This window comes from Lepus europaeus, chromosome 16 (assembly GCF_033115175.1).
Source record: "Lepus europaeus isolate LE1 chromosome 16, mLepTim1.pri, whole genome shotgun sequence".
Taxonomy (NCBI): domain Eukaryota; kingdom Metazoa; phylum Chordata; class Mammalia; order Lagomorpha; family Leporidae; genus Lepus; species Lepus europaeus.
Window position 1 is genome coordinate 59104843 of NC_084842.1, and position 21389 is coordinate 59126231.

Below are 21389 nucleotides of genomic sequence, written 5' to 3' on the forward strand. Positions count from 1 at the left end.
CTCAGAAATACGCCACTGAACAAAACGTAGTCCATGGAACCAATCCCAGAGTTTAAGCCAAAGGGCCCACACTGAGATGACTGTATTTAGATTCTTGATGGCCAACCCTTCTATCCCTTAGGAAAGATGCCTGGTAATGAATTTGGGCCTTATTTCTCTAGCTAAAACGAATGCTCTCCATCATCATTTCCAGCAGTGCTGGGAAAACAACCAAAATGATGGCCTAATAGGTGCTGAGGAAACAAGATCATAAGACATTATTTTAAATTACTACTATTTTCTTCACAATCACCAATAATGATTTTAGAAACTGTTAATTAATTCTGTTTAAACCTATGATGATGCCTTCCTCTTTCTGGAAATGATGATAATGCATTTTAGGTGGGAAAAGCTATGCAATACGCAAGGTAACAACCACAGAGGGCTTCATTCTTTGGAAGAAGGTGCTGAAGAGACATATGTAAGTCTCTGAGTAACCAGGAGTGGCTGTGTTGGCTCTAAATCTGCTTATTTAGAGCAGAAAAGCAAGACAGCACCTTGTTCTAAACCCTTCTAGCTTTCACCAGTTTACCAAAATAAGAAAGGAATGTGAAAGTAAAGATAAATCAGAAAAGATAGAGATTTTTAGGGAAACACTGAGCGAGACAATATACTACTTAGAGAGACACATACAAAGCTGCCATCTGCTGGTCTACTCCCAGTGCCTGCACGGGAGCAGAACTCAATCCAGGTCTCCCACGTAGACAGCCTACTTGAGCCAACTACTCAGCCATCACCTGTTGCCTCTCAGGGACTGCACTAGCCAAAAGCTTAAATTGAGAAAGCTAGGACTTGAACCTAGGTACTCTGACGTGCAACACAGGCATCCAGAGTGGCATATAAACTGCTGCACCATATCTATCCCCCAGATCCTTTTAAAGGCATATCTACCAGACTTTTACTGTACAATTTATTGACACCGAATATATAAAATTTCTTTACTCAAAATGATAACTAGAAATATATAGTTGTCTGCACACTGGAGTAATAGCTGAAGCTTTAACACTGAGTTATTTTATTTAGAACTATTATGAAAAGAGATACTGGGGCTGGTGCTGTGGCATAGTGGGTAAAGCCACCGCCTGCAGTGCTGGCATCCCATAGGGGCGCTGGTTTGAGTCCAGGCTACTCCACTTCTGATCCCGCTCTCTGCTATGGCCTGGGAAAGCAGTAGAGAACAGCCCAAGTCCTTGAGCTCCTGGACCCATGTGGGAGACCCGGAAGAAGCTCCTGGCTTCAAATAGGTGCAACTCTGGTCATTGCGGCCAGTTGGAGAGTGAACCAGCGGATGGAAGATCTCTCTCTCTCTCTCTCTGCCTCTCCTTCTCTGTGTACTCTGACTTTCAAACAAAAAAAAAAAAAAAGGAGAGACAGTTGTAAAAGTTGCTTTGACTTACTTTTCAAGGATTTCTCTGTATATTTAAGCTGGAACTCATGTAACTTAATAATTTTGGTGTGTTGAGTTTTAAAAGGAATTAAAAGCATTTCCTTACTTTCCACTCAGTACTGCCACACCTACTGTGCTCCTGGGGGTGGACATAGCGGCAACAAAATTCCACTGGCGAGCCTGAGGGTCCCATCTTTCCACTGTGTTCAGATAGCTCCAGCCATCATGCCCTCCTACTGCATACATGGGACCTTCTAATACAGCCACACCTGCAAAGAGATGGGAAAGAAGTAATGACTTAAGATTTGTTTCTAAGTCTAACGACACTCCTGTAGCTCAGACACACCACGCATACTCAGAACCTTTGCTCACGCTCTCCCCTCTGCCTCAGCCTCACCGCCCGGCTACCTCCACGTCTGGCTTCCTACGTTTACTCGGTGTCTGCTCCAATGTCGTCTTAGCAGAGAGGTCTTCTACCCTTTTGAGATAATTTTTGCCTTATTAGCACTCATCAACACCTGAATTATATTTTATGCCTATTTCCTGATTAAAATATAAAGCCTATGAAATCACAGCCCTATCTGTTATGTTCTGAGTGCCTGGCACTTTGTAGAAAAATGGGTATTTGTTGGATAACAAATTAATGTGGCTCAGCTCTGCAGTGATAAATCATTCTGATAGACTGAAGCATCATATCTAACTACAGTAAAATCTCACATACTTCAATTGAGAGAAATGAATAAAAACGCTTTTTTTAAATATATCCAAATGCTTCAAAAATGTTTTAAACTGTGGCAATGTATGCATCTGGCACAGTTTTAAAAATAACTTTCCACTGTTGTGTATCAATACACAGCTTCAAAAACTTTTAAGACCAGAACTACAGTGCTATTTCAATCCCACCCATCCTCCTACCTACTAGGAAGAACAGTGAGAAAGCCAAATAACTATATCATTGCTTGGTTAAGTTTGCCTCTATAACCAAAATTTACTGTACTTACATTTGATTTAAAATATATTACTTGAAGACCAAGAAAACCTTTGTAATATAAGTGTTTATTTGCAAAATTGTGGCAAAATAAAAAAATATGCACTACTCAGGCATGACCCAAGCCAACATAATTCCACTCATTTGTTATAGTATATAACATGCTTTACCACTTCTGACTGTTGGGGACTATGTACACACACGTATACATTGCCAATTTCACATAAGTCTGATTTTTAGTATATATTGTATATATACATGTTATTAAACAAAAGACTAGAAGAAAACTTAAAGGGTCCATCTAGTCTAACCCCTTAAAAAATGACTGATAAGAAATTTTAGCAGCAGAAGCCTGTTTTCAATGAGCTTTTCATACAGTTCCTGTGTATGAAAAGAGAAAAGGAGAGTTTCTTAAATAAAAGCTAATTTTATAAGGTCAAATTTATTTAGTATCAGGTAAATTTGTAAGAACAAGACTGTTTTGGATGAAAAATTTAAATTGGGGCTTACAGAAGACAGAATGATCTCATCATCTTCCTTTGAACCTGCTGCAGTTCAGTGAGGTCCTCTGTATGGCACTAAAGTAATGATGGCATTCCATGCACAAGCTGATGTGTCTAAAACACAGCTAGATCGTGGGAAACCACAATCTATGTACTATATAACAATTTACCCTAAATTAGAATTAAGCTTCCTTCTCCACCATTGGCTAGGAGGAAGTATGCAAATAAATCATACTGTTGACCATGGATATGAGTCAACCCGAATTTATACCTTACATGTGCCTAAGCTATATCTTCTAGTTCTGTGCATATGTAGTAGTTGATTTTATGTACTCAAGAGTAATGTTTTAATAGGGTTCTTTTTAAAATTTCATATAGCTAATTTTAAACTCCTTCTCTTGGTATCTTAGCCTAAACTCTTTTTAAGATTCCTTTCATTGAGACCTGAATACAATTAGTAGAATCTTTGATATTTTGCTGTACACTACTGTGTCAGTGTTCCTCCTTAGGCAGTTTTCACTACTGGGTACTGGCTTTGGAGGTCAGTCTCTGCAGTGGTGCTCAGTACTCATAAACTGAGTACAGCATAAACTGTGCTAAATTCAGCTATGCCTTTACTGCTTCTCACCCATCTTTAATTCACCTTCTATGATGACCTACCCAAATTCTTTCCAGCTACTACCTTAAACCTTCTTAACTGATAAATTGATAACATAGCCACAAACGCTTCCTTCTTTGAATTCATGCCTTTTCTTGCCATGTGACTCTGCTCCTGCTCCCAAAAACATGAGCCTCTTTTCTCCACTCAGTCTGGGCTTGCCCACGTGATTTGTGTTGGCCAATGAGACATCCGCAAAGATCCTACAAGCAGAAGCTTTAAAGTGTGTATTTTGGGGCTTGCTTCTCTTTGCTGCTTCTAAAACCACGTGACTGCCACCGTGTGAACCAAGTCTGGGCTAGCCTGCTGACTTGTGTGAAGCAAGTCTGGGCTAGCCTGCTGACTGATTTGAGGCAAGCAACCTAAGGCCTCGATAGCCCAGGCCAACAGCTTGACACGTGAGGCCTGCCCAGATCAGCCAGCCCACCAGCACACCTCAGACTCATGAAAGCCCAGCAGTGGTCATCCAAGGCAGCTCAGAAAAGCCTCCTAGCTCACTAACAGGTCCATGAACTAAACAGACAACAGTTAGGTAAACCTCTAAGCTTTGGAGCCGTTTGCCATGCAGCAAAAACTGAGTGATGCAAATACATTTCATACTGATCGCTACCTCCTTCTTTCTCATCACACAACACTTTGTCCTGATTCACTGAGAAAAAAGAAGTCCCTAAATTCCCTTCCCTGCATCTCAGAATGAGCCATCGATTCCATGAGGGCAAACACAGTGTCTTGTTCATCTTTGCCCACAAAACAAAGAGAATGGTAATAGTACATGCTGATCAGTGTCTGCTCAGTGAATTATTAAATGAAAGAATAAAAAGTCTACATTCACATTCTGTGTGCCATCTCAAAATTTTGGTATTTTCTTGCAGCCATTTAGGGAGTGAACCAGCAGATGGAAGACCTCTCTCTCTGCCTCTGCCTGTGTAACTCTGCCTTTCAAATAAATATATAAATTTTTTCTAAAAAAAGGGATATATATGAAAAATAATAATGCTAAGGATTGAACAATTAGCATCTTAATCAGAGTTAGGTAATGCTAATTGTCAACACAGAGCACATCTGTTAAGAGGCAGATGTCAAGCCATCATGCTACCCTGAAATCCTTAGATATCCGTAGATATGCAGGTTTCCACTGGTGCTAGTTGCTGCCACAGTTATAGATAAGCCTGTTTTCTCCAGTCTGCTTCTCAGATAGCAGGGAGTAGTGTGGAATGCTGGGTGACTAAGCATTGCTGACTCAGCTGCCATACTTGTTGTCTTCTGCCTGGTACAGAATGTAAAAATGCTGTGGATCCTAATAGCATACTCTATTAGGAGTGAATCCTCATGGTCCTACTTACCAAGTCCATGTCTATGTGTGGACATAGGCGGCATTACGCTCCAGGTTTTGGTCTTGGGATTGTAGCACTCTACGGTATTCAAAGTCTTCAATCCATCTCGCCCTCCGACCACGTACAGTTTGTCATCTAACACCGCAACGCCAAACTGCAGCCTCCTCCCATTCATATTCGCTACAGGAGTCCACATGTTTGTACGGAGATCATACTTTTCAATGCTTGTTGCTCCTTAATAGTAATATATAGAAGTTATGTAAATAAAAATCCAATGATTGACTATTTTAGGAAACATACCTATAAAAGTATAATTGTATTAGACTGAGACACAGTACAGTATTATCTACTTTGGGCAATTAATATCAGAATTTTCTTCTCGTGCTTAGGGGGTTTTCCACTGTATGTCTTTGTATGGAGGGGAGGCAAAATCCAATTTCCCAGGAAACTGAAAAGACAACATTGGTTCTCCTTGCTCCTGGAAGTTTGGGGCCCAGGTCTGACCTAAAGCCAGTCAACTGGATTTCTGCACTTAGAATTTAAAAGTAAAACCAGGTATTAAGAAGCAGGGGCTGTGGAAGTAAATCCTGCCCATTTTCTTTTTTTTTTCCGGTCAGCAAGGTAGCAAGGTTTAATGGGGTGGGACATCCCTCAAAACAGATGGGCACCTCTACACACAGGATCTGAAAGCCTGGTTACATTTAGACTGGCTTTTTACCAGAATGAGGGCGTTATTCTGGCTGCTTCTCCTTGCTGAATATGGATTAGGTACATTCCTCCATGGCTTCACACTCAGGGCTGGCAGACTGGGCAGCCCTCCTGGCAGAGGAAGTCCCCTAGGGTGCCTCCTTGGGAGAAGGCAGTGAAGGGTTGACTGCCCAAGGCTATGGGACGGGGTCTCCCGGCACTGGAGAGTCCCTTATTCAATGCCATCGTGGTGCAAAGCACTGTTCTAGGCTCTGGGAATATATTACTGAGCAAAACAAACTCCTTGCTTTCTGGAGCTTACTGAGGGGCAAGAGATCAAGAGACCACTAACAAATGTATCAGTGCAATGGAGAAACATAATACAGAGTAAGACAATAGAAAGTGGTAGGGAAAAGAGTTGAACCTAGTGAGCAAGAGGTTGCTACTGGATGGTCATGGAAGACCTCTTTGGTAAGTTGACATTGAGAGGAGAGCTGAATGAATTACTCCTGCTAGACATCGCACTGAGAGGGAATAGCTAATATGGTGTCACTGATGGGGGATAAAGTATTTGGCACTACAGATGAATGAGGAGACCAATGGGGCTGGGACAGGAAGACTGAGGAAGAGGCAGAATGAGCTGAGACTGGAGCGGCAGCCAGAGTGAGAGAGGTGTTGCCAGAGGATGGCAGACTATAGCACTAGGAATTCAGAGGAAGGGGAGATGGATGTACACCGAGAGGTAATACCCAGAGAGCTTTTAGCACAACAGCCAGTGCGCGCTGTGTATGGTGTTCATTGCTATTATTTCTACTAGTAGTGAGAACAGTTCAAAACATACCACAAAGAATTCCCAATCATTTCATATTACATTTGCTTTCTACGTATGTTTGTGTGTGCACATATATTTGTATGCATACCTGTGTTATTTCCAGAAATGTTTAAGTTGCAGAAATGATGCTCAAAAACCCTCTCAAGACACACGCACATGCACGCACACACACTCTCTTACTTCAGTATCTTCCTCAAAACAAGATAAAACAATGACTAAAAGCTGGGAATTAACATTTATACAATTCTACTATATGATATTCACTGCTATTACTTTTACTATTAGTAAAAACTGTTATTCTATGATCTACAGAGCTTATTTGAATTTTGTCATTTGTTTCAATTATGTCCTTTACAGCAAAAGAAAATCCAAGATGATGTAGCACAACAGCTGTCATGTCTCTCTAGTCCCCTGTAAGCTGGAACAATTCCTGAATCATTCTGTATTCATGACACTGACATTTGAATACTACAGACAAGTTATTTGGTACAATGTCTTTCAACTTAGATTTGCTTCTTTCCTCGTGATTAAATCCAGGTTACACCCTTTTGCAGGACTGGGACAGATGTGCACCCGAGTTCCTCTCAGTGCATCTTATCGGAGGCGCTTAAGGCTGCGTAGGCTCACTACTGGCAACAGCACCTTTGATTGGGTTAGTTTCTCCCTCGAAGAGATACTGCTTTACCCTTTGGAACTGATAGGAATGTGGCTGGAAAATACTCAGACAAAATATCCTGCTCTCCTCAAACTATCATCCACTAGTCTCAGCACCCACTGATGATTATTGATGGAATCAGGAATTATGATGGTGGTTGCCAAGTATCTTTTTTCTTGAAATCAGCCATTTCTCCAAACAGCTGTATATGTTACTCATAAAATTTCTTTTCCCCCCTGACCTCCAAATAAAAGATTATTCAATACCTTTTGTTGAGTCCATTCCTCCAACTGCAAATAAAGTACCAACAGTTGACTTTCTGGGTTTTGTCCGAGGGCTTTGTAACATGGGCCGTCTCTCTGGTAATAAATGATACTTCATTGCTTCCATAATGAGTTTTTGACATTCTATATCATCGCGAAAAAGTGCATTATTTTCCATATCTGCCAGAAACTAGAAAAGGATACTGAGTATGCACACTGAATGACTAAGAAAATAAGTTAAAAGAATAAGTGATCAAAGAAAACTCTCTCTTTTTTAAAAAAATTCAAGTCTGGACACATTTTTAAAATATGTAACTTTTTCAAGATTTATATTTTAAATTTCAATGGAAAAAAATTGGGGCACACACTTGGTATACTCTAAAATCTTAATAGGGTTTATCTCTGAGTAGTTGAATTACTGTGCTTTTAAAATAATCTTTTTACTATTTTTCTGGAATTTCTAGAATTGTTTAAGTCATTTTACTTTTTGAATTGGAAATAATTTTGATTGGAGAATAATTATAAGTGGGAGCTGACTAATTAAACTGTATTTTCTTGACTACTCTAAGTAATGTACAAACAACAGCAAAAAATTACTAATTCCTTATGGGGCAAAGAACTCCAAAGGGTGATAATCTAAAAAAATTAAAATCTCTTGTGTTACTATGAATCCAGTTCAAGTTCTGACTGCTCCACTTCCAATCCAGCTCCCTGCTAATGTGCAGCAGAAGATGGTCCACGTCCTTGGGCCCTGGCACCCACATGGGAGACCTGGAAGAAGCTCCTGGCTCCTGACTTCAGATCAGCCCAGCTCCAGCCATCGCAGGCAGATGGAAAACCTCCCTCTCTCCCTCCCTCTCTCTCTGCCTCTCTGTAACTCTAATAAATAAATAAATAAAATTTTTTTAAATAGGGATAAGTCTTTACCCTTTAAAAATATTTTTAAAGATTTATTCATTTGGGGCCAGCACTGTGGCACAGCAGGTTAAAGCCCCAGCCTGCAGTGCCAGCATCCCATATGGGCACTGGTTCGAGTCCCAGCTGCTCCACCTCCTATCCAGCTCTCTGCTATGGCCTGGGAAATATGTGGAAGATGGCTCAAGTTCTTGGACCCCTGAACCCATATGGGAGACTAGGAGGAAGCTCCTGGCTCTTGGCTTCAGATCGGTGCATCTCTGGCCATTGCAGCCATTTGGGGAGTGAACCAGTAGATGGAAGACCTCTCTATGTCTCTACCTCTCTGTAACTCTGTCTTTCAAATAAATAAAATAAATCATACAAAAAAGATTTATTCATTCAGTTGAAAGGCAGAGTTAAAGAGAGAGAGAGAAAGATTCCATCCACTGATTCACTCCCCAAATGGCCACAACAGCTAGGGTTGTGTCATGCCAAAACCAGGAGCAGGGGCTTCTTCCAGGTCTCAGATGTGCGTGCAGGGGCCCAGGAACTTGGGCCATCTTTCACTGCTTTCCCAGGTGAATTAACAGGATGCTAAATTGGAAGTGGAGCACCAAAGACTCAAACTGGTGCCTGTAAGAGATGCTGATGCTACAGGCAGTGTCTTAACCCACTGTGCCACAGCACCAACCCCAGAATTCTATAGCTTTTTTTTTTAAAAAAGATTTATTTATTTATTTGAAAGGTAGAGTTCCAGAGAGAGAGGCAGAGAGAGAGAGAGATCATTCATCTGCTGGTTCACTCCCCAAATGGCCACAACGGCCAGAGCTGGGCCGACCAAAAGCCAGGAGCTTCTTCTGGGTCTCCCCTGCAGGTGCAGGGGCCCAAAGTCTTGGACCATCTTCTACTGCTTTCCCAGAACATAGCAGAGAGCTGGATCAGAAGTGGAGTAGCTGAGACTTGAACTGGTGCCCAAATGGGATGCTAGCACTGCAGGAAGTGGCTTTACCCACTATGCCACAGTGCCGGTCCCTGGAATTCTATAGATTTCAAGAAAAAAAAATTTTTTTAAAAAAAGAAAAAAATGTTTTTGTACCAAAAAGTTGCAAACTAAAACAATGCTAACGGTACAAACCTATTTTATATGTCTAACTTTCAGAAGAAAATAATGAGAACTGACAGCACAGTAGTGGAGACTAAGAAACTTGTAATTCAGGCTAACCATTGATAACATGAACAATTTAAGTGTCAAGATCTTCTAAGTTGTGTGTGTGTGTGTGTGTACACACACAAATGTCCTCATATTTCTAACCACACTGTCTTCATCAAATCAAGAAGTTTAGGGGTCGATGTCTGGCATAGTGGATAAGCTGCCATTCAGGATGAAATTCCACTAGCCCTCCTAATGATTTCTAGTTTTGAGCTCTATGATCTATTTTCTGCAAGGCAGTTAAAGTAATATTTCCAAAGTGAAATTACAATTCTGCCCTCCCTTGTTAATTTTTGTGTGTGTTTCCTTCTTTTGGGATAAAATCAAAACTCATAGGCAAAATGAGAGGTTTTTGATGATCTGGTCCATTTCCCTCTCCAGCCTCATCTCTTCTCATTGTCCCCTTTTAATTTTGCACTCAAGCCATGCAAACTGTCTTCAAATTCTAGAACATGACATAGTCGTTCACAATTCCCTTTTGAGATACAACCTCCTATCTCTCCTGAGTAGCATGCCCATTCTTTTGGGCAGCTAAATAACAATGCAGATCAAGAGACACCCCAGGAAGTTCTCTGTGCTTCTCCACCATCGGTTTGGATGGCTACTCATTATTTTCATAATGTCATGTTCATCTGTCTTATCACAGCCTTCATTTCATTATGCTATAGTCACGGATTTATTTTTCAAATATATTTCTTGCTCTACCTGAATCCCTCCCCCTACCCAGTTATGTTACACAGAATATTCAAGATGCAGACTGGGTTAGGAGAAAAGGCACAGAAACTGCAGTTGAGTTCAAGTGCTACCTCTGCCCCTAATTAGCTCCATGAGTTCACCGAGGAGCAAAGCCAAATAAAACTATAAGGCAAAAGAACAGGAATTTATGCGATCACTTTGTAATTCAGAACATATGGTTTTGCTTTTTTGGTCTGGTATTTCATTTGCACAACAGGTGTTGGAATAGCTAATCTCCAAACTGCCTTTCAACTCTAAGAACTTATGGCTATGATTATCAGCAGCATCTTGGATAGCAGGAATTTTAAAAATCTATAACAGTCATGCAAATATGGCACAAATGCTGGAAACTGCAGAACCGGAGTAAATTGTCAGGTTACTTAATTGCAGATTCTTTTAAAATCTAATGGAATTTTTCAGATTTTGTTTTTACCTATAAGAGAGTAAAGAAAAAATTCCACTAGACAGCTAAAAATAAGACTCCCTTCTTTAAGTCTGATTTTAAGAGAAACACTTTATTGTGCTATTTTTCCTGAATTCAATTCATTCCATTTCACTCCCAAGTTGTTCCTACAATACTCTGCTCTGAAGAGGCAGGTCTTATAAAGCATCAGCATTGATTTTTGTCTCTGTAAGGCAGACAACAAGCAGTAGCTTTCACTTACAACAGCACAAAATAATACATTATCCTCTCTCTGGACAAACACAAATAACACTGATGGCACTTGAAATTATGGGGAGAAAAAAGGAAACAAAGTCTGACCTTGAACAGTAATAACTCATTCTTTCTCTGCTTTTAAGGCCTCATATTATGCATTCAAGGCCTTAAGGTAGACAACAAAGAATTCTTGCAGGTGAAATTTTTTGAATATTGCAGTGACAACTGTAAAAACGGGAAACCACGCATGTGAATATGTTAGGATTGACTGCCTTGAATCACTTGGGATCCTCTTAGTGCTTACATAATGCCAACAGCATTATTGCATAGCACATTCTATTTCTGAGAGCATGTTCTGATCCTCGTAACCATCCTGTGAGGAGTCAGAGAGGATGTTATCTCCACCGGGCAGATGAAGAAACAGGTGTGTGACTAGGCCAGGGCAGTTTTTAAATGTCAGAGCTGGGTTTATTATCATCTTATTAATGCACATATCACCAGAATCCAGTATTAACAGGATAAGTAATAAACATGGAACAAGTAGATTATTCTAACTTTTCTGGTTCCTACGGTCCAGTGTGCCTTTTATTACTAATTGTTTCCCAACTGTAGTATAGGGTAATAGCTGAGTCAAATAAAAATCCCCAAAATCAAGAGTGTTACTTAATCGAGGCAACAGAGGTTGCTAGATCCTCTGGACTGAACACATAAGCAGAATTCTGTTAGTGTACTATCTTGCCACCTGCACATTTTATTGGAATTTATATAAAATTCCTTTACTGAGGCCGGTACCGTGGCTTAACAGGCTAATCCTCCGCCTTGCGGCACCGGCACACCAGGTTCTAGTCCCGGTTGGGGCGCTGGACTCTATCCCAGTTGCCCCTCTTCCAGGCCAGCTCTCTGCTGTGGCCCGGGAAGGCAGTGGAGGATGGCCCAAGTCCTTGGGCCCTGCAACCGTAAGGGAGACCAGGAGAAGCACCTGGCTCCTGGCTTCGGATCAGCGAGATGCGCCGGCCGTAGCGGCCATTGGAGGGTGAACCAGCGGCAAAAAGGAAGACAAGACCTTTCTCTCTGTCTCTCTCTCTCACTATCCACTCTGCCTGTCAAAACAAACAAACAAACAAACAAAAAAACCCCCAAAAATAAAATTCCTTTATTGGATAATATAGGCAAAGAAAAACACCTATAAACAAATCCCTATTAATTACCTGTGGTGCAAGAAGAGGTAGCCTAATGTAAGCCAAAAGTTTACTGAGATCTTTCCGTCTCTGTTCCAAGTCATGACGGACCCAGGTAAGAAGTGCGTTCAAGATCGTCTCCTCATTAGGAATGTTCATGTCATCACTGGCCAGGAGCTTTGCAATTTCACTGGCGGGTAATAGCACAAATTCCTGGTTTCTGATTACTTCCATGAAGTGCTCCTACAGTGCAAAACAGCAAATAAACACTGTCCCATCAGAAACTAAACATTTTTTGTGTTGGATACAAAACCAACATTTATTCTTTAAATCTTACAATATACTACTACTTGCTAGAAAACAAACAGCAGGGAAAACAACCATTTAAAAAGCAATTATATTGTTAAACAGTATACATAGAACTCAAGTAGTGATATTACTTTTAAAATGGACCTGGGTGAGGCTAGCACTGAGGTACAGGGAGTTAAGCCACTGAGTGCCATATAAGAGTGCCAGTTCAAGTCTGCTGCTTGGCTTCCGATCCAGCTCCTTGCTAATGTGCTGGAAAGGCAATGGAAGATGGTTCAACTGCTTGGACCCCTACCACCCATGCCATATGGGAGACCAGAATGGAGTTCATGGATCCTGGCTCCAGCCTGGCCCAGACCTGGCTATTATATAGGCCCTTTTGAAAGTGACCCAGCAGATGGAAGATCTCTCTCTCTTGCTCTCTGGCTCTCTCTGGCTCCGTGCTCTGCTTTTCAAAAATCAGGGACTGCTACTGCTTTGTCCAAGTTAGAGAATACAGAATATTATAGTGTTTTAGCAAGCGTTTTGAAGAATGCAAAGAATGAATTAGACATTGAGATGTATGTATTCATGTTAGTTATTAACACCACTCAGAATTTTAGGACTGTTTCTGAAAATGTTAACCTCTTCTCATCTGATTTACATCAAAGTTCTCTTGGTCTTTCTCAGGAAAAAGAACCAAAGCAAAAGTGTTGACCTAGAATGTACTAGAGGACTAGGACCTTACAATGAAGATGACTCAGGCCCGGCCTCGCACTAAAGCCAAGCCCTCCTCTATAATTTGAAATGGGAAGGATCTTTACATGCTGTTATGCTAAGTAATCTGGAGAGAAGGGACACTTACCCTCTGATCCAAAGAGCTACAAGTCTAATACATAATTATGAGTATAAATGCCAATGCTAGACTATTGTCCTTTAATGTTTTTTGTATACCACCTAATCTATTATTGTCCCAGCATGCACAGTTCTAGTAAAATAGCTCAGGTTGCTTAAATTAGAGCTAATGCACACACACACACACAAATTAGAGCTACAGATAAGGACTATCAATAACTCTTCTATAGCATATAAAATGAGAATTTTATTTCCTACACAACCTCTGATAATTCAAGTAAGATACTGATCTAAAATACATCTTGGGTTAGCATTCTTTTCCATACAAATTCTTAACCGGAAAGCCATTCATGAATAATTAACTAAATTCAATTACTTCAATTCATGATTTGTTAAAAGATGCCCAAATTGAGTTTATTTTAAGTGACTGTCATTTTCAGAAATATATTTTAATAAAACCTCAATCCTGGAATGGCTTCAAGCAAACTGCTCTACTCCATTGCAGACTGATGTTATAAAATGGTTTAGTATAGGCAAGAGCTACAAAAATGTTGAAGTTCTCAACCCAGTTATTCACTTGTATTTTAATTCTTAATAAATAAGTTGCAAGCAGAAAAGAAAGCTGACCACCTCACAATGCTTTTTTGATTATTTATAATAGTAAAAATAGGAAATAATCTAAATGTCAAGCTATAGAGCATTGTAACTCAGTGGATTATTAAAGAAGTGTTAGAAATTCAGAGACAAAGATCACATAGCTACATGGAAAGATATATATTATACAATGTTAAGTGAGATTCTGAAGAAATAGAAATATGCATTTCTTATTGTTTAAATGTATAGTGTATAGATAAATATAATCAGTATCTTTATATAATACTAGTTTAACTACTGTCATACTTCCAGGTGGTATTAACTGAATTTCATTAGTAAGAAAAGAACTATTATATAAATATTTATATGATGAATTATTTCCTGATATATCTATTTCAGAACAATGTGCATTCCATAGTAGTATAATTTATATGTGAAAGTGATTTTTTTAAACAACTTATGAAATAGTACTGAACTCAATTAAATACAGAGTGCTTCTCATAAGTATTAATTTAGGGGCCCATGCTGTGGCATAACAGGTAAAGCAGCTGCCTACAGTGCCAGCATCCCATATGGATACAGGTTTGAGTCCCAGCTACTCCAATCCACCTCTCTGCTATGGCCTGGGAGAGCAGTAGAGGATGGCCCAAGAACTTGGGCCCCTGCACCCATGTGGAATAAGCTCCTGGCTCCTGGCTTCAGGTCAGCCCAGCTCCAGCCATTTGGGGAGTGAACCAGTGGATGGAAGAACTCTCTCTCTGCCTCTGCCTCTCTAACTCTACCTTTCAAATAAAATAAATAAATTTTTAAAAATAAATAAAACTAAAGAAACCAAAAGTATTCATTTGGCTTGAAGCAGCTATTTCAGCAGAATTCAATGTTTAAGTTTTCTAGATTGAGATTTTTTTTTGTTTTAAAATTCAATGCTTATATGTGTTTCAAAAATTCATAGTGACATTAGATGACTGAATGAGACAACTTGTCTTGGGCTTTTTAAAGAGATTATTAAATGATTTACTGCAGGTCAGGTTTAGTGGCTATCAGAAGAGAACCAAAGTTCCTAGATTCTAGGATCCAGGAAGCAACTCCTCACCCTTTCCTCACCATATTCATGAAGGATTGGTGACCATCCCCAACACATGCATTATTTACTGAGTGAACTCACTGGCCAGGCATTAAGCTTTCTCCATGCTTTAAATCCATTTTCTGATATAAATGACTATCATGCTACCAAACACTTGCTATCAGCTATCAGTGTACCCTTTCTCTCTTTGGAATAGTTTTTAGCAAATAAAATTACTGAAGGATTTATTTAAATTGAAGATTGAATTTTTCTATAAATTTTCACTTGGTTTCCATAGCAACAATTCAAATCAGACAATCTGCCTCTAAATTACTTATTGTTATTAGGATTCAACTTTATGTCTCTGTTGAAACTAAGTAATGTTAAATAATGACCGTGAAAAAAAAAAAACTAATTGTCTATAAAAATAGCTTTAAAAGCATTCAGCTAATTTAAATTTAATTTATTTCTAAGTCTTAAAGCAGCAATCATGTCTCTACTGTAAACAACAGGAGTGACCTAAATGCATACAAATGTTTTCACATGAATAAAATTCCTTCCTAGGAAAGAGGTACAACTTAAATTATAAACATATGAAAAACAATCCAGCTTTGTTTATGTTTATATTACTCTGGAAAGTTCCTAAAGGACTAAGGTTAAAATGAGAAATCTACCAAGATGAGTAAAGACTGAGGACTTAATTTAAAAACTGTTAACTTGATATCTTGGCTAGGTCTGTATACTATTGTCCTATTGCACAAATTCTTGTTTTTTTCACTTGAAATCCTGTGACGATCATAAACAAGAAATATTCTGAGAATATTATTACACTACAGGGAGAAAACCAATCATAAAGGTTGTAGTTTTGTGGAAGTCCTTTTGGTTCCTCACTTAAATCGTTACCGTGTTGAACAGGGCAAATCTATAGACTGATGATGATGCGATATCATTTATTGACTGGGTATGTGATGTGCCAGTCACTGTTTTGAGTGTTGAACTTCTATTAGCTCATTTAATCCTCACATCAAGCTTATGAAGTAGGTGGCATTAACCTTCCCAATTTTGTAAATACCTGTTCTTACACTTTTTCCAAATCTCTACTAAAGATTCCCAAAGCACTGTCATCTTTTCACAGATAAACCAAGGCAGTGGATGCAGGAGAGGGTAAACAAAACAATTTTTCCTGAATGTATATAAAATTAGTATTACAGATAACTGTATACACGTTAAGTAAATGTTCACATTCTTCTGTCTCTTGGAATCTGTACTGCCTTAATTGAAGCATTTAAATCAACAATCTTCAAACATTGCCCAGGTGTGAATAACTAAATGCTGTCTTGTGGCACGATGATCATTCCTTAAAAATCCACACACCCTCCCCTTCCAATTGCCCTCTAACAATACGCTCTTATGTTCTCGCTATTCTAGATAAATACATAGTTCATCATCATTCAAGTTCCTGAATCAGAACCTCCTCTATAAATTATTTTGAACACAAAATTTGCTATAGTTTAGAGTATCACCCTATATGGGTACAAATACTTTATATAATCATATGTATCCTTAGTAAAAGTGTCCCATTCATTTTTTGGCTTGGAGTATTAGCATCATACCAGTACAGTGACTATTGCCAACTTCCATCAGTGCTATGAGGACAATTCTAAAATTCAAAATTGTTAGAAAATACAATGTTTGGGGAAGTCTTGCTTTAAAAATAGTAGATTTGAAAATCTTGAATACAATAATCCTAGGCTACTGCTCTGCTTCTTAGTGACTATAATAACTTAGGGCTTGACTCATCCATCCAGAAGAAATATTACTTGGTGTTTTCTCTCATAACTCAGAGAAAATATAAGATACTACACCGTGAACTTGAAACTGAAGACATGTGGCAGAACCATGTGAAAACAGCCACATGTAGATAATGTTTTAACCATAAAGAACAAGGCAGAGAGGCTATGCCTCCCTGCTTTTCACAAAGTACTTACCATAGTGTAATTGTGAGCCACTTTATGCAAATCTGTACAGCCTTGAGCATCAGCAAAAGAACGGATTCCAAGACAGTTGGATGGGTGAAGCTGTTTCATTAAAAACTTGCAGCATGCTTCCACAACCTGTGACAGCTGAAGAAGGCAAGCTGTAGATAACAGGCACTCAATATTATCTTCTTTTAATTCAAGGCGGCCTTAATAATAAAAAGAAATTACATTAGCTATGGAACTACCTTAACTTCACTTTATAAAATATTTGATGTTAGTAACATTTCTAAATATGGGCTCATTACATGTCTTACAGACCTTGGTTTAAAACATTCTAGAAGGCAAGAAGAAAAGATATTAACTAAAAATTATCAGCTTTTTGTGACCTCTACTAAAATTAAAAACTAATGGCTTATTTTCAGCATTTTAAAATAATGCATTATATAGTATATCTACTATTTATAACTCTTAAATTTTCAGTATACAAATTTGACATTATGTAATTCATCTAACAATTATCTTAATATTTTAAAATAGCATTCAAAAATATAATTATGTTAAGCATTTTAAAGATTTTAACCAATACAGCAATCACGAGAGGTGGTGATAACAGCAGCAGAGTAACCATTAGCTAGAACATACTTTATTAAAGGCAGAAATTTGAAATCTAATCATGTAACTTAAACCTGGGAGGGTCTTATTTACATTTTCAGACATATTTACCTGTATATGCATACTGAATCAAGGACCATAATGAATTAGGTTCTACACCTTCCATTTTTATTTCTTCTTGTCTTGCTTCTCTGACATCATTAGTAAACATGGCAGCAAAGTAATCTGAGACAGAGGAGAGCACCAATCTGAGAACACATTAGAGGGGGAAAAAAAAAATCAATGACCACGTTAAAGTTCATGTTCATTAATAAATGCCTCCTCCTCTTCTTTTTCTTGTTACTCAAAGAAATTGCATGCTACTGAGAAACGCATTTTACGTTTGACAAATTGCTTTTTGCTCTACTTCCTCCCTTTGAATAATAAATCACCATTACTGAAAACTTTCTGCTGAGGTAAATGATTTTATCTGTTTACCCACTCAACTATCGCTTCATAATATCCAGAAAATAGGCTACCATCCCATAACATTAAAATGACTATATAAAGAAAAGGTGGGGGAGAGGGAAGTAGAGGATATTTTCCATTTATCACTTAAAATAACCTATAATGTTTAAAAATATTAATTGTGGAAGTAGAAAACATATGGGAGACATTTGAAAATGATTTTAGCATGTAATTTTTAATTTTTAGTTTTATAATGTGTTTATATAATACTATAAAACAATATTTTGTTTTAGCTATGTCTGTCAAGATTTGACAGTCACATATAAGTTATGTTCTCTGAAACATGTATTTTTTCATTTGATAATGTCTTCAAGGTATTTTCATGTCAGCTCACTTAATAAGTTTACTCTATTTTTTTTAAATAAAAATGATACCATTAATAGTTGAAACTCTTCCCGTGCCCCTCTCTAATTCCATTTTCCTCCCTTCCCAAAGGCGTTACGGCTGAGTCCTAAGGTTTTCCAAATTGCTCTCCGCAGTCCTGTGCCAATTTTCCCCAGCAGCACTACACAAGAGTGAACATTTCCCCCAGTGTACTGTCAGGCCTTACTTAACATTTTTGGCTATCTGAAAAGTGTCAAATGGTTGTTCATTATTTTCATTCACCTGACTGCTACTGAGGATGTAGATCTTCTTCAGAGAACTGCCAGTCATTCATTCATACATTAGACAAACACAAGTACTGATTTGTGCCTCACACTTGTATGTACTAGACACCTTTTTAAACACTTGCATACATCCGTGTACAATACAGATAAAAGAGCCCTTCTCCCATGGGGTCTTGAATTTTTGAGGGAAGGGAAACAGACAAGGAAAAGCAGAAATAACTTCTCTATATATTAAAAGGTGAGAAGAGCCATGGGGGGAGACTAGGCTACCGGTAAATGGGCAAAGGGTGGTAAATGTAAAAAGGTGGTCTCTTTGGAAGGTGACATTAGAAGCAGGGTTTAGTTACGCATAAATCTGGGAACAGCATCCAGGCAGAAGGAACAGCCAATGCTAAAGTTCCAAGGCAGGACCAGCATGCCTGGCACACACAAGAACTATAAGGAGATTCGTGTGGCTCCTGCAGAGTGAGCAAGAACAGGGAGCCAGAACAGAGGTAATGGCTGCGTTGTCTAAGCCACTGACTGTTCTGTCTCCACTCAAAAGTGCACTCAGAGGAATGACTGGATCCGAGTTCCATTTTAAAGGATCACTGGGTAGCTTTGTTGGAAACATGAGGTAGGAGAAAGAAGGGAAGCAGGAGACCAGTCAGGGGGGTCTTGCCTTAGTAATCTAGATTAAGATGACGGGCGGCTCACATCATCGTGGCACATAAAGTCATGAGTTCAGTTTTGAAAACAGAATTTGAGATGCCAGAAATGCTTTCTGACAAATCCATGCTTGTAACATGGGCTTCTACTCACAGAATATGGTAGTATCTCAATACACAAACGCTAACTGAGTCGCCAACAACTGTAACACCACGCCCATTTTTCCTAATGAATTTACTTCTACTTTGGAGGGTTTAAAAGGAAAAACTGGAGCAGAGTTTTAATTAGTTTCAAAGGGTGTTAAAGAAAAAAAAAACTTTGGGGTTATTGTATTAACAAAGAACAATTGAATACAGAACTATCAGAAGAAAATTAATTATTTTTATTAAACAGTTCATTCTTTATTATTTTATTAAATAGCTCCTAATTTTTTTTATTAAACAGCTCCTTCCCTTTTCTTACAAAAGAACACATCATTTGTATTCAAGGCTTTTTCCCCTAGCACTGTTTTTCGTACTTCTTGGAGACCAGCAAACAGAAGCTGGGACATATGTGGCTATTTTAAAATTCTGAAGACTTTTTGTTACTACATTCTACCAGCTTTTTGACTTCTAAATACTAATAAGCTCTAATTTCCAATAATTTAAAGCACTTAATAGGTAGAACATGGCCAAATGCTGCTGATAGTAGCTGAAATCTTCATCAAACAATATTGACTAATCTGAGACTACTACGTTTTCTTCTGCTCTTTTTCTACACAGGGAAAAACATCCTTTTAGGATCATTCGAAGTGTAACCATTTTTTCTACACAGTTTGTGGAAATTCATGCAATAGATCCCTTCCCCCTGAGCATGTTGGTTAGCTGGAGTAAGTTACTTCAAAAGAAATGCACACATAATGAAATTTAGAACACAATTACCTGTGAGCTGGAATTCTGCGATCACCAGCCACTAAAATTACATCACACAACTGTTTATGTCTCAAATAGTTTTCCATTTTTTTAAACGTTTGCTCAGCGTGATTAAGGGCTTGGAAAAATTCATCTGATGAACATGGCTCCATAGTATGACAGGATGACAATGTCTGACTGCTATTGGAAGTCCTAAAAAGAAAGTAAGCATACACTTGAATGACCATGATCACATTAAAAATCTATCCTGTAAGCTCTCCTAAAAACTTATAGCGCAATAAAAAGAAATCAATGCTACATATCAATACTAATGTCTAATCACTCATTATTTTTGTCTTTAAAATCAATGAGCACTCCAGTCAAATGTGCCTCTTAGAAACACCATGAATGAATGTGACATCCGTTATTTAATAGCTACATGTATTCTTTGTAGTGTCTGCATTGGAGGTGTCTTCTCTGGTTAAACCCAAAGTCTATGCTGAGAAAGAACCAAGCGGTGTACATATTAATAGCCATAGCTTGAGCTAACACTTTAAAGAGTATAAAAGGTATGCTCATCTTTAAAGACAGAAAAGCAATTAGAGTATTTGAGGTACAAATCCAAGTCATCCTTTACATAAAAATAGGTTATGTTCCACAGTTCATTTACGAAAGATATTGTCATAAAAACAGTGTCACAAACAATCTTGTGGTTCTCTGGTCAGTTCTCAAAAGCCCAAGTAACCTATACTTTATATTATAGTTTAAAACAAGTTTATGACCTAATCTAAGTGTCTAAAACTATTATCTGAACTTTCCAAACCATAATTGATTTCATCAGATTTACTAATGGAAATGGCAAAAACGTCAAATGGAATGACATTCTGAGTCCACATCCCTCCCCATCCCACGACTGATCTCCTCTCCAGAACACCTAAATCAAGTACTCAACAGCCACTAGTTGAGCAATTTAACTGCAAAACCAAGGATTGTGATGGTAGTTCTCATGTTTTACCAGATCTTTTTTTTTAAAGATTTATTTATTTATTTTTTTAAATTTAGAGTTACATACAGAAGGAGAGAGAGAGAAAGAGAGAGAGAGGTCCTCCATCCGCTGGTTCACTCCCCAACTGGCCACAACAGCCAGAGCTGCGCCGATCCAAAGTCAGGAGTCAGGAGCTTCTTCCGGGTCTCCCACGTGGATGCAGGGGCCCAAGCACTTGGGCCATCTTCCACTGCTTTCCCAGGCCATAGCAGACAGCTGGATCAGCAGTGGAGCAGCCAGGTATTGAACCGGAGCCCATATGGAATGCTGGCACCA

The 21389-nt window shown here is 38.6% G+C and overlaps 1 protein-coding gene across 4 annotated transcripts in view; it reads right to left on the reverse strand.

Annotated features, from left to right (window-relative positions):
* Positions 1 to 21389, reverse strand: part of KLHL5 (kelch like family member 5) — a 76078-nt gene that overhangs the window by 14232 nt on the left and 40457 nt on the right. For all 4 annotated transcript variants that reach the window (XM_062213586.1, XM_062213585.1, XM_062213584.1 and 1 more), the window contains 7 exons: positions 20099 to 20281; positions 17527 to 17663; positions 16813 to 17009; positions 12055 to 12267; positions 7350 to 7536; positions 4919 to 5143; positions 1533 to 1695 (listed from right to left, as the gene is read on the reverse strand). In XM_062213586.1, the coding sequence (XP_062069570.1) occupies positions 1533 to 1695; positions 4919 to 5143; positions 7350 to 7536; positions 12055 to 12267; positions 16813 to 17009; positions 17527 to 17663; positions 20099 to 20241 (1265 nt within the window). In that variant the 5' untranslated portion in view covers positions 20242 to 20281. The remainder of the gene's footprint in view (positions 1 to 1532; positions 1696 to 4918; positions 5144 to 7349; positions 7537 to 12054; positions 12268 to 16812; positions 17010 to 17526; positions 17664 to 20098; positions 20282 to 21389) is intronic.